The sequence below is a fragment of the Salmo salar genome, chromosome 01, assembly GCF_965601325.2.
Source record: "Salmo salar chromosome 01, fSalSal1, whole genome shotgun sequence".
NCBI lineage: Eukaryota > Metazoa > Chordata > Actinopteri > Salmoniformes > Salmonidae > Salmo > Salmo salar.
Genome location: NC_138291.1, coordinates 42,368,714 through 42,381,766, shown reverse-complemented (window position 1 = coordinate 42,381,766; position 13,053 = coordinate 42,368,714). Strand labels below are relative to the sequence as shown.

Below are 13,053 nucleotides of genomic sequence, written 5' to 3'. Positions count from 1 at the left end.
CAGGCACACTGGTTTGTGTCAAGAACTGCAACGCTGCTGGGTTTTCCACTCAACAATTTGAATCAAGAATGGTGCACCAGCCAACTTGACACAACTGTGGGAAGCATTGGAGTCAACATGGGCCAGCACCCCTGTGGAACACTTTCGACACCTTGTAGAGTCTATGCCCTGGCAAATTGAGGGCAAAGCGGGGGTGCAAGTGCAACTCATAAAATGTTATTTGTCACATGCGCCGAATACCACCGGTGTAGACCTTACAGTGAAATTCTTACTTACAAGGCCTTAACCGACAATGCAGTTCAAGAAATAGTTTAAAATATTTACTAAATAAACAAAAGTAAAATATATACAGGGGGTACAGGTTAGTCAAGGTAATTTGTACATGTAGGTGGGGTAAAGTGACTATGCATAGATAATAAACAGCGAGTGGCAGCAGTGTAAAAACAAAGGGGGGGTGTCAATGTAAGTAGTCCTGGTGGCCATTTGATTAATTGTTCAGAAATGTTATGTCTTGGGGGTAGAAGCTGTTAAGGAGCCTTTTGGACCTAGACTTGGCACCCCGGTAACAATTCTTTGGTCCTTCCTCTGACATCGCCTAGTATATAGGTCCTGGTTGGCATGAAGCTTGGCCCCAGTGATCTACTGAGCCGAACGCGCAACCCTCTGTAGCGCCTTACGGTCGGATGGCGAGCAGTTGCTATTCCAGGCGGTGATGCAACTGGTCAGGAGGCTCTCGATGGTGCAGCTGTAGAACTTTTTGAGGATCTGGGGACCCATGCAAAATCTTTTCAGTCTCCTGAGGGGGAAAATTTGTTGTAGTGCCCTCTTCACGACTGTCTTGGTGTGTTTGGACCATGATAAGTTCCTTGGTGTCCACATCACCAATAAACTAACTCTCGACCCACTCCACTACAGCCCCGTCAATGTGAATGGGTGCATGTTCGGCCCTCCTTTTCCTGTAGTCCACGATCAGCTCCTTGGTCTTGCTCACGTTGAGGGAGAGGTTGTTGTCCTGGCACCACACTGCCAGGTCTCTGACCTCCTCCCTATAGGCCGTCTCATCGTTGTCGGTGATCAGGCCTACCATTGTTGTCGTCAGCAAACGTAATGATGGTGTTGGAGTCGTGCTTGGCCACGCAGTCTTGAGTGAACAGGGAGTACAGGAGGGGACAAAGCACTCCCCCATGTTGAGGATCAGCGTGGCAGATGTGTTGTTGCCTACCCTTACCACCTGGGTGCGGCCTGTCAGGAAGTCCAGGATCCAGTTTCCGAGGGATGTAGTCTCAGGATCCTTAGCTTAGTGATGAGCTTTGTGGGCACTATGGTGTTGAATGCTGAGCTGTAGTCAATGAACAGCATTCTCACGTAGGTGCTCCTTTTGTTCAGGAGGGAAAGGGCAGCGTGGAGTGCAATTGAGATTGCGTCATCTGTGGATCTGTTGGGGCGGAATTGGAGTGGATCTAGGGTTTCCGGGATGATGGTGTTGTGAGCCATGACCAGCCTTTCAAAGAATTTCATGGCTACTGGCGTAGTAGTCATTTAGGCAGGTTACCTTCGCTTTCTTGGGCACAGGGACTATGGTGGTCTGCTTGAAACATGTAGGTATTACAGACTCGGTCAGGGAGAGGTTGAAAATGTCAGTGAAGACACTTGCCAGTTGGTCATTGCATGCTCTGAGCACACGCCCTGGTATTCCGTCTGTCCCTGCGGCCTTGTGAATGTTGACCTGTTTAAAGGTCTTGTTCACATCGGCTACGGAGAGCGTGATCACACAGTCGCCCGGAACAGCTGGTGCTCTCATGCATGCTTCATTGTTGCTTGCCTCAAAGAGAGCATAAAAGGCATTTTGCTCATCTGGTAGGCTTGTGTCACTGGGCAGCTCACTGCGGGGTTTCCATTTGTGGTTCGTAATAGTTTGCAAGCCCTGCCACATCTGACGAGCGTCAGAGCCGGTGTAGTAGGATTTAATCTTAGTCCTGTAACTCAATATTAGGAAGGTGTTTTTAATGTTTTGTGTACTCTGTATCTACCAGTATCTTTGTTAAACTTGCTTCAAAACACTCACAGGGCGACACCTTGTGGAGAAATAGGAAACTGCTAATTTCGGTGGGAACTCTATTTGCTAAAATACCGATGGTATTTTTTTGGTGTGCATGTTTCCAGTTCCGCTTCCGGGTCAGTTCAAGTTGTCGCCCCGTTCATGCATGTTGATGAATCAGTCGAAGTTTATCCCCTCAACTGATACATTTCAATTACTACAGTTTAATGTAATAACTTATAATACAGACATATTCAAATAGTTAAAGCTCAAGTTGTGGATATACTATATAAGGCGAGTATAACGTTTGAGTGTGAAGCTCTGAAAGAATGAATGATTGGTGATGAATGCATGAGACTCAAAAGCGTTACGTTAACTAGTTAACATTAGCTAACCTATCCCTCAGGCTAGTTTCCTATCCAGCTAGTGTTCTAGCTACATGTGAATGTGTTGTAGCTAGATAAGGTTGGTTAGATTTGCTTTGCTAGTTAGCTAGAAACCCATCATTCAGAATAAGCTGGCAGTCACTGTGGTAGCTGTTTGCTACTGCGAGCTAACGTTAGCTAGCTACTTGTACAGTTCAAAGGTTTTCTTCCTACAACGTATAAATCTGTTCACCTACTAAGTTAGTTCTCCCCGCCCATGATAATTTTCTATATAGTGATCTACAATTTGCAAGCATTACGCCTGCTTGGCAGAGTGTCATAACATACAGGCAGAATGAGAATGCAATGACTACTATCCTCTGCTGCACCACTACTTGAAATCATCTTGTGTGCAGGATGCCGTCGCTCAGCTGTAGATTCTACCAGCACAGGTTTCCAGAGGTGGAAGATGTGGTGATGGTCAACGTGCGCTCCATCGCAGAGATGGGAGCCTACGTAAGTCTACTGGAGTACAACAACATTGAAGGCATGATCCTCCTTAGCGAGTTGTCTCGCAGACGTATCCGCTCCATCAACAAACTCATCAGGATCGGACGCAACGAGTGTGTGGTCGTCATCCGAGTGGATAAGGAGAAAGGTGAGAGGGAAAATGCTGTGAATGTGATGGGTTGACTTGTAGCCTGGTCCCATATGTGTTTGTGCTGCTTTGCCAACTCTTGTCACAGATAACCATAGGATTTGGCAAGATAGAAATGGATCTGGGACCAAGCTAGTTGTCTTGTTCTCATTGTGATAGGAATATACTGTACTTGAACGGTTCACTTCCCTGCTCTCTATCTCTCAAGGTTACATTGATCTGTCCAAGAGAAGAGTTTCACCCGAGGAGGCAATCAAGTGCGAAGACAAATTTACCAAATCCAAAACGGTATGTTGTTTAAAGACTTAAAGTGCCAAAATTCCTTGTTTTTCCATGTCCCTTCCTTGTACCCTCTGACTTCTAGGAAGATTTTAACCCACTTAACCAAAGCCTTTCTCCAACATTTTACCATCATTGTAAAGCCCTAGTTATTTGGTTGCTTTGATGGTCATTTCTGAAGATTATTATTTATTAGTGAATAATTTACGTCTGTCCCTCATTTAAGGTCAACCCTGTTATGTGAACTGAACAATATTTAATATGGTGAAACTATTCCTTTTTAAATATATCTTTTTTTTAAGATACACTGAACATCTAATAGTCAAATCATAGTGTAAAAGCAGGTGAGCTAGTTCTACTCTTTTTGCCAATTTTTTTGTGTTTTATGGTGGGGAAACTGAGTGGGTCGAGCATAACAGGCTATAAATGTTTTAACAACAAACAAAAAACATTTTTGTGAAGCTTTCATTCAATTGCCACTCCCTTTTGCACACGACAAGCTCCCCTGTCACAAGGGGATTTATGCGTGATTTAAGATTAAATCGTCAATCCTGTTACTTTATTTGGCACTTACGTTTACATTTGAGTAATTTAGCAGATGCTCTTATCCAGAGCAACTTAGTTAGTGCATTCTTCTTAAAATACCTAGGTGAGACAACCACATATCACACTTGTAAGTACATTCTTCCTCAAATTTACTATAGCTATTTTTATTTATTTAACCTCTTGATTGTCATAAATAGCAATGTTAAAATTTGGTGAAATATTTTTTTTTTATACCAATTAACACTTCTCAAAAGTCACCGAGTTGGTGGAACAACCCTAGTACAATATACTCTTTTGCCTTGGGCTGAAAATGCAGAAGGGCTGGTTATGTTAAGTTATGGTACTCTTAGATGTGTTGTCAACTGATATATTCAGATATCATTTCTGGAGGGGAACCTAGACTTGTGTGTCTTCTGTCATGACAGGTGTACAGCATATTGAGGCATGTGGCTGAGGTTCTGGAGTACACCAAAGATGAGCAGCTGGAGAGCCTGTTCACACGCACCGCCTGGGTGTTTGATGAGAAGTACAAGCGGCCTGGATACGGAGCCTATGATGTCTTCAAACAGGCTGTGGCGTAAGTACTGACATCCTGGTCAGGGTTGGTGGAGGGGATTCGCTTGTTTAGACACTTAAACACAAAAATATTACTTTCATTTTTAGTTTCAAAGAATTTCAAACAGACTTATGGAACTAGAAATGTAAGAAAATGATTCCATAGATTAGTCTCCTGGTTAGATACAATTCTGCCCAAGCGAGACTAGATGCAAATCCTTTTCTCTTCCATCAATAGACATATTATTTAGCTATTGCCCTGGACCTCCCAGGATGGAGTGTGTTAATATGACTGGTGTTTTGGCCCACAGGGACCCAGCCGTTTTAGATTGTCTGGACCTGACAGAGGAGGAGAAGGCTGTCCTCATTGACAACATCAACAGAAGACTGACCCCACAAGCTGTCAAAATCAGGGCAGGTATGTACACCTAACACTTAACTGGGTACATGTACATCATATACACAGCAGTGTCTTAGTGAATCTTGATATAGCATTATACTAATGTGTTAGCAGTGGTGGATTTAGGGAGAGGCGACATGGGCAGCCGCCCAGGGTGGCATCTTGCCGAGGGCGGCACGGGGCTCCCACACCATTTTTTAAATAATAATAATTTGGAATGGTGACATTTGTGCGATCGGTTATCTATCGCTCATTTGCACGTCACATCAATGATATCATGTCACTGTGTGGGACTGTGGTTCAATTAACCTTGTCGGATTGGGTGCCCTGATTCTAGTTTGTGAGCTAGGCAGGCTACTGCCTGGGAAGGTCTCCCACTCAGAAGTACGAGATTGGGAGGGGGGCGGGGGTAGGTTGACCTCAGGTCTCCCCACTGGAAGCCCGAGGTAGGGGGGCGGGGGTATTTGTCAAATAGCGCCCCTCTAACTTTGTACAGTACTAATACAAACTAAATTGCACAACTAATTGCGTGTTTCTTGTTTGTGCAATAGTGTAATAATCAGCTTCTCTTGTTTATAAGTGTGTTATTCTATTTGTGTGTTTGTGTAATATAGGATTTGTGCAATTTACTTTTATTTGTGGGTTTTTTGTTAGTAATAGTGTAATAATTGTATTATTTGTGTTTATATACACTTTGTTTCTATTTGTCTTTATTACTACTTTTTGATATTTATGAGTCTTACTTTTGTATATTTTATATTCTTATAGTTTGAAATATTCTGATTATTTATTTGTGTTGTTCCAAATGTCTGAAGGGGGGTTTGCCCAGGGAGCCATACAAGCTAGAACCGCCACTGTGAGTTAGAATAATATTTTTGGGAACCCACTTAAGCCAACTCCCATCTCTCCCTCAGACATTGAGGTGGCCTGTTACGGGTATGAGGGGATCGATGCTGTCAAAGAAGCGTTGAGGGCAGGGCTGGGCTGCTCCACAGACGCCATGCCAATCAAGGTAAATAAAACAACAAAAAACACCCCTCAATAGTCTGTTTTTTTCGGCCCCAGATTAATCATGGTATATTCCTAGACCATTGGTATTCAGATTTTTTCAGCAGGGAACCCATTTTTTCCGCCAGAATTTCTGGGGACCCCTTTTATCCCCCAAGAATTTCTTTCATAAAAAAAAAATGGTTTTATATACACTACCGTTCAAAAGTTTGGGGTCACTTAGAAATGTCCTTATTTTTTAAAGAAAAGCTTTTTTTTTTTGTCCTTTTAAAATAATATCAAATTGATCAGAAATACAGTGTAGACATTGTTAATGTTGTAAATGACTATTGTAGCTGAAAATGGCAGATTTTTTATGGAATATCTACATAGGCGTACAGAGGCCCATTATCAGCAACCATCACTCCTGTGTTCCAATGGCACGTTGTGTTAGCTAATCCAAGTTTATCATTTTAAAAGGCTAATTGATCATTAGATAACCCTTTTGCAACTATGTTAGCACAGCTGAAAACTGTTGTTCTGATTAAAGAAGCAATAAAACTGCTCTTCTTTAGACTAGTTGAGTATCTGGAGCATCAGCATTTTTGTTTTCAATTACAGGCTCAAAATGGCCAGAAACAAAGAACTTTCTTCTGAAACTCGTCAGTCTATTCTTGTTCTGAGAAATGAAGGCCATTCCATGTGAGAAATTGCCAAGAAACTGAAGATCTCGTACAACGCTGTGTACTACTCCCTTCACAGAACAGCGCAAACTGTCTCTAACCAGAATAGAAAGAGGAGTAGGAGGCCCCGGTGCACAACTGAGCAAGAGGACAAGTACATTAGAATCCATAGGCCTAATGGACACATGCTCAAACTCGCACACTTTTGATAGAATTAAAAAAGTGGCAATCTGTAGGCGCTACATCCGTTTTTGGACACACACATTGTTTTGACCATGTTATGAGGCTATACAGTGTTTGTTTACATTTACAATGTTTACAAACACTGGAGGAAAACAAGTACACACACACACACACACACTACCATTCAAAAGTTTGGGGTCACTTAGAAATGTTCTTGTATTTGAAAGAAAAGCACATTTTTTTGTCCATTAAAATAACATCAAATTGACAGAAATACAGTGTAGACATTGTTAATGTTGTAAATGACTATTGTAGCTGGAAATGGCTGATTTGGAATGGAATATCTACATAGGCGTACAGAGGTCCATTATCAGCAACCATCAGCGAAAACTGGCTCTAACCAGAATAGAAAGAGTGGGAGGCCCCGGTGCACAACTGAGCAGGTGCACAACTGAGCAAGAGCACAAGTATATTAAAGTGTCTAGTTTGAGAAACAGATGCCTCACAAGTCCTCAACTGGCAGCTTCAATAAATAGTACCCGCAAAACACCAGTCTCAATGTCAACAGTGAAGAGGCGACTCCAGGATGCTGACCTTCTTGGCAGAGCTGCAAAGAAAAAGCTATTTCTCAGACTGGCCAGTAAAACGAAAAGATTAAGATGGGCAAAAAAAAACAGACACTGAACAGAGGAAGATTGGAAAAAAAGTGTTATGGACAGACTAATCTCAGTTTGAGGTGTTCGGATCACAAAGAATAACATTCGTGAGACGCAGAAAAAATGAAAAGATGCTGGAGAAGTGCTTGACGCCATCTGTCAAGCATGGTGGAGGCAATGTGATGGTCTGGGGGTGCTTTGGTGGTGGTAAAGTGGGAGATTTGTACAGGGTAAAAGGGATCTTGAAGGAAGGCTATCGCTCCATTTTGCAAAGCCATCCCATACCCTGTGGACGGCGTTTAATTGGAGCCAAGTTCCTCCTACAATAGGACAATGACCCAAGGCACAGCTCCAAACTATGCAAGAACTCTTTAGGGAAGAAGCAGTCAGCTGGTATTCTGTCTATAATGGAGTGGCCAGCACAGTCACCGGATCTCAACCCTATTGAGCTGTTGTGGGAGCAGCTTGACCGTATGGTACCTAAGAACGGCCCATCAAGCCAATCCAACTTGTGGGAGGTGCTTCAGGAAGCATGGGGTGAAATCTCTTCAGATTACCTCAACAAATTGACAACTAGAATGCCAAAGGTCTGCAAGGCTGTAATTGCTGCAAATGGAGGGTTCTTTGACGAAAGCAAAGTTTGAAGGACACAATTATTTCAATTAAAAATCATTATTTATAACCTTGTCAACATCTTGACTATATTTCCTATTAATTTTGCAACTCATTTCATGTATGTTTTCATAGAAAACAAGGACATTTCTAAGTGACCCCTAACTTTTGTGTGTGTGTGTGTGTGTGTGTGTGTGTGTGTGTGTGTGTGTGTGTGTGTGTGTGTGTGTGTACACAGTTGAAGTCTGAAGTTTACATACACTTAGGTTGGAGTCATTAAAACTCGTTTTCAACCACTCCACAAATTTCAAGTTAACAAACTATAGTTTTGGCAAGTTGGTTAGGACATCTACTTTGTGCATGACACAAGTAATTTTTCCAACAATTGTTTACAGACATATTATTTCACTTATAATTCACTGTATCACAATTCCAGTGGGTCAAGAAGTTTACATACACTAAGTTGACTGTGCCTTTAAACAGCTTGGAAAATTCCAGAAAATGATGTCATGGCTTTAGAAGCATATGATAGGCTTTTAATCTACACACAATACCCCATAATGACAAAGCAAAAACAGGTTTTTAGACATTTTAGCAAATGTATATTTAAAAAAAAAAAGGAAAATATCACATTTACATAAGTATTCAGACCCTGTACTCCTCCATGCTTCACGTGTGGAAATCATTCGTTCACCTACTCTGCGTCTTACAAAGACACTGGTTGGAACCAAAAATCTTGAATTTGGACTCATGAGACCAAAGCACAGATTTCCACCGGTCTAATGTCCATTGCTTGTGTTTCTTGGCCCAAGCAAGTCTCTTCTTCTTATTGGTGTCCTTTAGTAGTGGATTCTTTGCAGTAATTCGACCTTGAAGGCCTGATTCACACAGTCTCCTCTGAACAATTGATGTTGGTGTGTCTGTTACTTGAACTCTGTGAAGCATTTATTTGTGCTGCAATTTCTGAGGCTGGTAACTCTAATGAACTTATCCTCTGCAGCAGAAGTAACTCTGGGTCTTACTTTCCTGTGGCGGTCCTCGTGAGAGCCAGTTTCATAGCACTTGATGGTTTTTGTGACTGCACTTGAAGAAACTTTCAAAGTTCTTGAAATTTTCCGCAGACTGAACTTCATGTCTTAAAGTAATGCTGGACTGTCATTTTTCATTGCTTATTTGAGCTGTTCTTGCCATAATATGGACTTGGTCTTTTACCAAATAGTGCTGTCTTCTGTATACCACCCCCACCTTGTCACAACACATTAAGAAGGAAAGAAATTGCACAAATTAACTTTTAACAAGGCACACCTATTAATTTAAATTCATTCCCTGGTGACTACTTCATGATGCTGGTTGATAGAATGCCAATGGTGTGCAAAGCTGTCATCAAGGCAAAGGATGGCTACTTTGAAGAGTCTCAAATATTACATATATTTTTTGGTTACCTGATTCCATATTGGTTATTTCCTAGTTTTTATGTCTTCACTATTATTCTACAATGTGGAAATGGTAAAAATAAAGAAAAACCCTTCAATGAGTAGGTGTCAACTCTTGATTGGTACTGTGTATATACATAAATATTTGTACTAAAAAAGACAAAAGCATCCACTGAAAGTGACTTTTAGTCCAACATCTGTGTCTGGGAAAAGCCTCTATGTATCACAACATAGTGTCTCTTTGGGTCTCTGACAGATTAATCTGATAGCGCCGCCGCGCTACGTCATGACCACCACCACACTGGAGCGCACAGAGGGTCTCTCTGTCCTCAACCAGGCCATGGCTGCCATCAAAGAGAAGATCGAGGAGAAGCGAGGAGTCTTTAACATCCAGATGGAGGTCAGTACAATAACCTTATTTTCCCAATTTACATAAAATCATATGTTTGCTGTCTTTTAATACACTATAGGGAGAGAGGGACAATGGAAAGACCAAGGTGGGGTGGTGGAAGTTTCATGTAAACTTTTTTTTGAAACCCCTGCCGTATGTGATACATACTTTGGAAGTCTTACTCGCCAGAGATCTGACATTAAAACAGCAACGATGTTCAGGACATTGCGCTTTCAATGTCCATTTGTTAATGTCTTCTTATATGTTTTCCTCCCCTCCAGGCGAAGGTTGTGACAGACATAGATGAGACAGAGCTGGCCCGCCAGCTGGAGCAACTGGAGAGGGAGAACGCTGAGGTGGACGGAGATGACGAGGATGGAGAGATGGAGGCCAAGGCAGAGGACTAAACTCGATGAAGAACTGAGGGATTGGATATGACGAGGACACATATTATACATATGCAGTCCAGAGCATGTATTCATAAAGCATCGCAGAGTAGGAGTGCTGGTCTAGGATCAGTCCACCCCCCCATATGTAATCTTATGCATAATGGTCTAAAAGGCTAAACTTATCCTAGATCAGAACTCCTATTTTGAGATATTTCATGAATACAGGCCCTGTCTGATGAGACGAACTTCATATCAAATCAAGCATTCTAGAACGTCTCGCCAACTGAACCCTTTGGATCAGTAGCAGGGACCCTCTCAGGGAGACCGATAGAGAGACGGCTACAGCCACTGACTGTCATACTGCCAAACACAGGGCTGGGAAAGGCCTCTGTGATTATACCAATGGACACAATAACAAATGAATGTGATCACTGAACCCTAGCTGTTTGAATTGCGTCAGAACGGGTGGGTTGGTGTAGGATTAGCCTATTTGTGCTGTAGCCAACTCCTCTCTGTGTGGAAGAGTTGGCTACAGCACATATATAATACAAAATGGGACAAGGCTTGGGTTGGTAGGGTGGTAGCCTGGTCCCGTGCTGAATGTTCTGTAACCAACTGTTTGTGACACATACAGTATAGGACCAGGCTAGAGTGAGTAGGGGTTTAGATGGATTCTGAGAATATAATAATACTTGAGTGTTTTATATATAGCAAGGAAATATTTTAGGAATGAGTACTTTTGAAAGTGGCCTTGACTTTCTCCCCAACTCCGTGAAAGGACAATAGCTTTCTTGTCGTTTTCCTGCTCAATGTGGTTCAAGTGAAATGTCGGAAGGAAAAGAGTATAATGCTTACCTAACCAACTCACACAGATCTTTATAACTTAGGGTGCATTCTGGATGTATTTCTATTTTGACAGGACTACATTCTTAACATTAAATTAAACAAATAAAAAAAGTACATTTGTGTTGTCAGGTTAGAAGTGATTGAAAGTGAAGCATGCACTTCAATTAAATGTGGGAGGCAGTTATAGCAGAAACTGTTACAGAAAGGTCCATGTAGGTACTCTAGCCTTTATCAAAGATTTTAAATAAGATGTTTTATTGTCACATGTACAGTGAAATGTGTTGCTTTATAGGGTCTGTCATAGCAGTAGAGCACCCCTGGAGCAAATTAAGGTTAAGTGCCTTGTTCAAGGGCACATCAACCTTGTCGGCTGGGTTACTAGTCCAACACTAACAGCTAGGCTGCCTTCTTCCACCCATTCACAAAATAAGCAAATTAATCAAAGTCGGCAGGACAAGCACGAGATAGTGAGATCCTATTGGCGCGTTCTTGCATATATTTGCGTTTTTCCGTTATGGAACATCTACTCTGAAATGCGCATCTGAACAACGCACTTTTTAGAAACTTTGGTAAAAGGTCAAGGCTACATAACTTAATCTACTCTGTTCGTAACATATTCTAGTTTTGGGAACAGAAAACTGTATTGAGATCAAATGTTTCATCGATGAGTAAATTAGCACTACCGGCCCCTGAGCTTTCTGTAGAAACGGCCGGTGAATCATCTGGCTCATTATTCTAGTTTTGTTAATATCTCTGGTTGTAGTTTGTCTGCACTATAAATCCCAGAATTCAGTGTTAGCAGTCGGTAACTAGTAACAACCCTGAAGGCTTACTAGTCAATCATCTGTAGTGTAGCAAAATATATATACAAAAAGTTGTACATGTTTAGCTAGTTGACTGAAACTAAACATAAATTACAGTGGCAACGACTCTGCAAAATTGCTAGCTCTGTAGGGCGACAAACTATGGAGATGAATCGACCTTCAATCAAGGTAAATATCGTGCTGGCTTGCATAGCGGTTTGATTTTGGCTAGCTTAGTTTGGGACACAACATCGCGAGTCTGTGTAGCAGGATTTATGTTAGGAAAATGTGGCGCATGACATTTGACCGGCAACATTTTAATTTACCGGACCCATATGAATCAGGTTCATAACCTGATTAGGGCGTCCACATCGGCCCACAGTTCTCAGAATGACAGAAATCACATTTGGAATATCATGTTAATTCATTAACAGAACATACATGTACAGAATGTAACGACGTGCGGTCCTTCTTACCAAATTCTGATGTGCACTTTGAACATGTTGGAATAACTGTCGACATTTACTTTTCCTCAGCCAACAAGGTGAGTAAGTTAATGAACAGCAAAATCACTATCCTATGTGAATCTACTATAGTAGAAAAGTTTAGGCTACCTATTATATTGGTCAACTTGACGAGAAAGACAGTCTATTCCAGAGTCTGGACATTTGTGGGAAAATAGATCCCAAATTCATACAAACAGTAGGCCTTGCCCTACGCTAAATAAAACAAAAACGTTCAAAAACAATGAGTCAGATGCAACCGATCAGAACATTTAGCTTAAAGTTGATCAACTATTATTTCTTATGATTATAAGCGCAGTAGGCTACGCGGGAATGTTCGTTCCATAATGCAATTGGCGGGGAAAACACCATTGTCGAGAGGGCACTGCACATTCAAGCGGTTTCATGTGACAGATTAAAATATCCGTTAGAAATGTAGAAAGAGGAGATCTAATAGGCTAATTTGAAGCAGGGTAAGACGTGCTTCGTAATATCTATTAAAACGTTCAGGTTTTAAACAGTTAAGTATGTTTTCAAAATACATGATACATGTTCAAAATACATGTTTTGAAAAAAAGAGCCTCCAGCTCGTTGCGAAGTGATGTTTGACGCGCTGATGAAGCCTGCCTGGGATTTCTTTTTTTTTTTAACGGTCATCCAACTCGGGAGCTCGGGCCTGTAGAGCACCGACTTTACGACCTGAAGATCACTGACGTCATGAAATGA

General features: G+C 41.6%; 2 protein-coding genes across 6 annotated transcripts in view; both read left to right on the top strand.

The window, feature by feature from the left end:
- The first annotated feature begins 2,174 nt into the window (after nucleotides 1-2,174).
- LOC106602525 (eukaryotic translation initiation factor 2 subunit 1) lies at nucleotides 2,175-11,135 on the top strand. The gene is made up of 8 exons (XM_014195204.3): nucleotides 2,175-2,332; nucleotides 2,820-3,061; nucleotides 3,270-3,349; nucleotides 4,312-4,463; nucleotides 4,753-4,859; nucleotides 5,756-5,853; nucleotides 9,652-9,795; nucleotides 10,068-11,135. The coding sequence occupies exons 2-8, from the start codon at nucleotides 2,821-2,823 to the stop codon at nucleotides 10,191-10,193; spliced, it is 948 nt and encodes a 315-aa protein (XP_014050679.1). The 5' UTR covers nucleotides 2,175-2,332; nucleotide 2,820; the 3' UTR covers nucleotides 10,194-11,135.
- Nucleotides 11,136-11,796: 661 nt separating this feature from the next.
- LOC106602505 (cation channel sperm-associated auxiliary subunit beta) overlaps nucleotides 11,797-13,053 on the top strand; it is a 43,582-nt gene continuing 42,325 nt past the window's right edge. For 2 of the 5 annotated variants that reach the window (XM_014195194.3, XM_014195183.3), the window contains exon 1: nucleotides 11,798-12,013. In XM_014195194.3, coding sequence (XP_014050669.3) covers nucleotides 11,987-12,013 — 27 coding nt within the window. In that variant the 5' untranslated portion in view covers nucleotides 11,798-11,986. The other 3 variants (XM_014195189.3, XM_014195197.3, XM_082974493.1) reach the window with 3 other exon arrangements.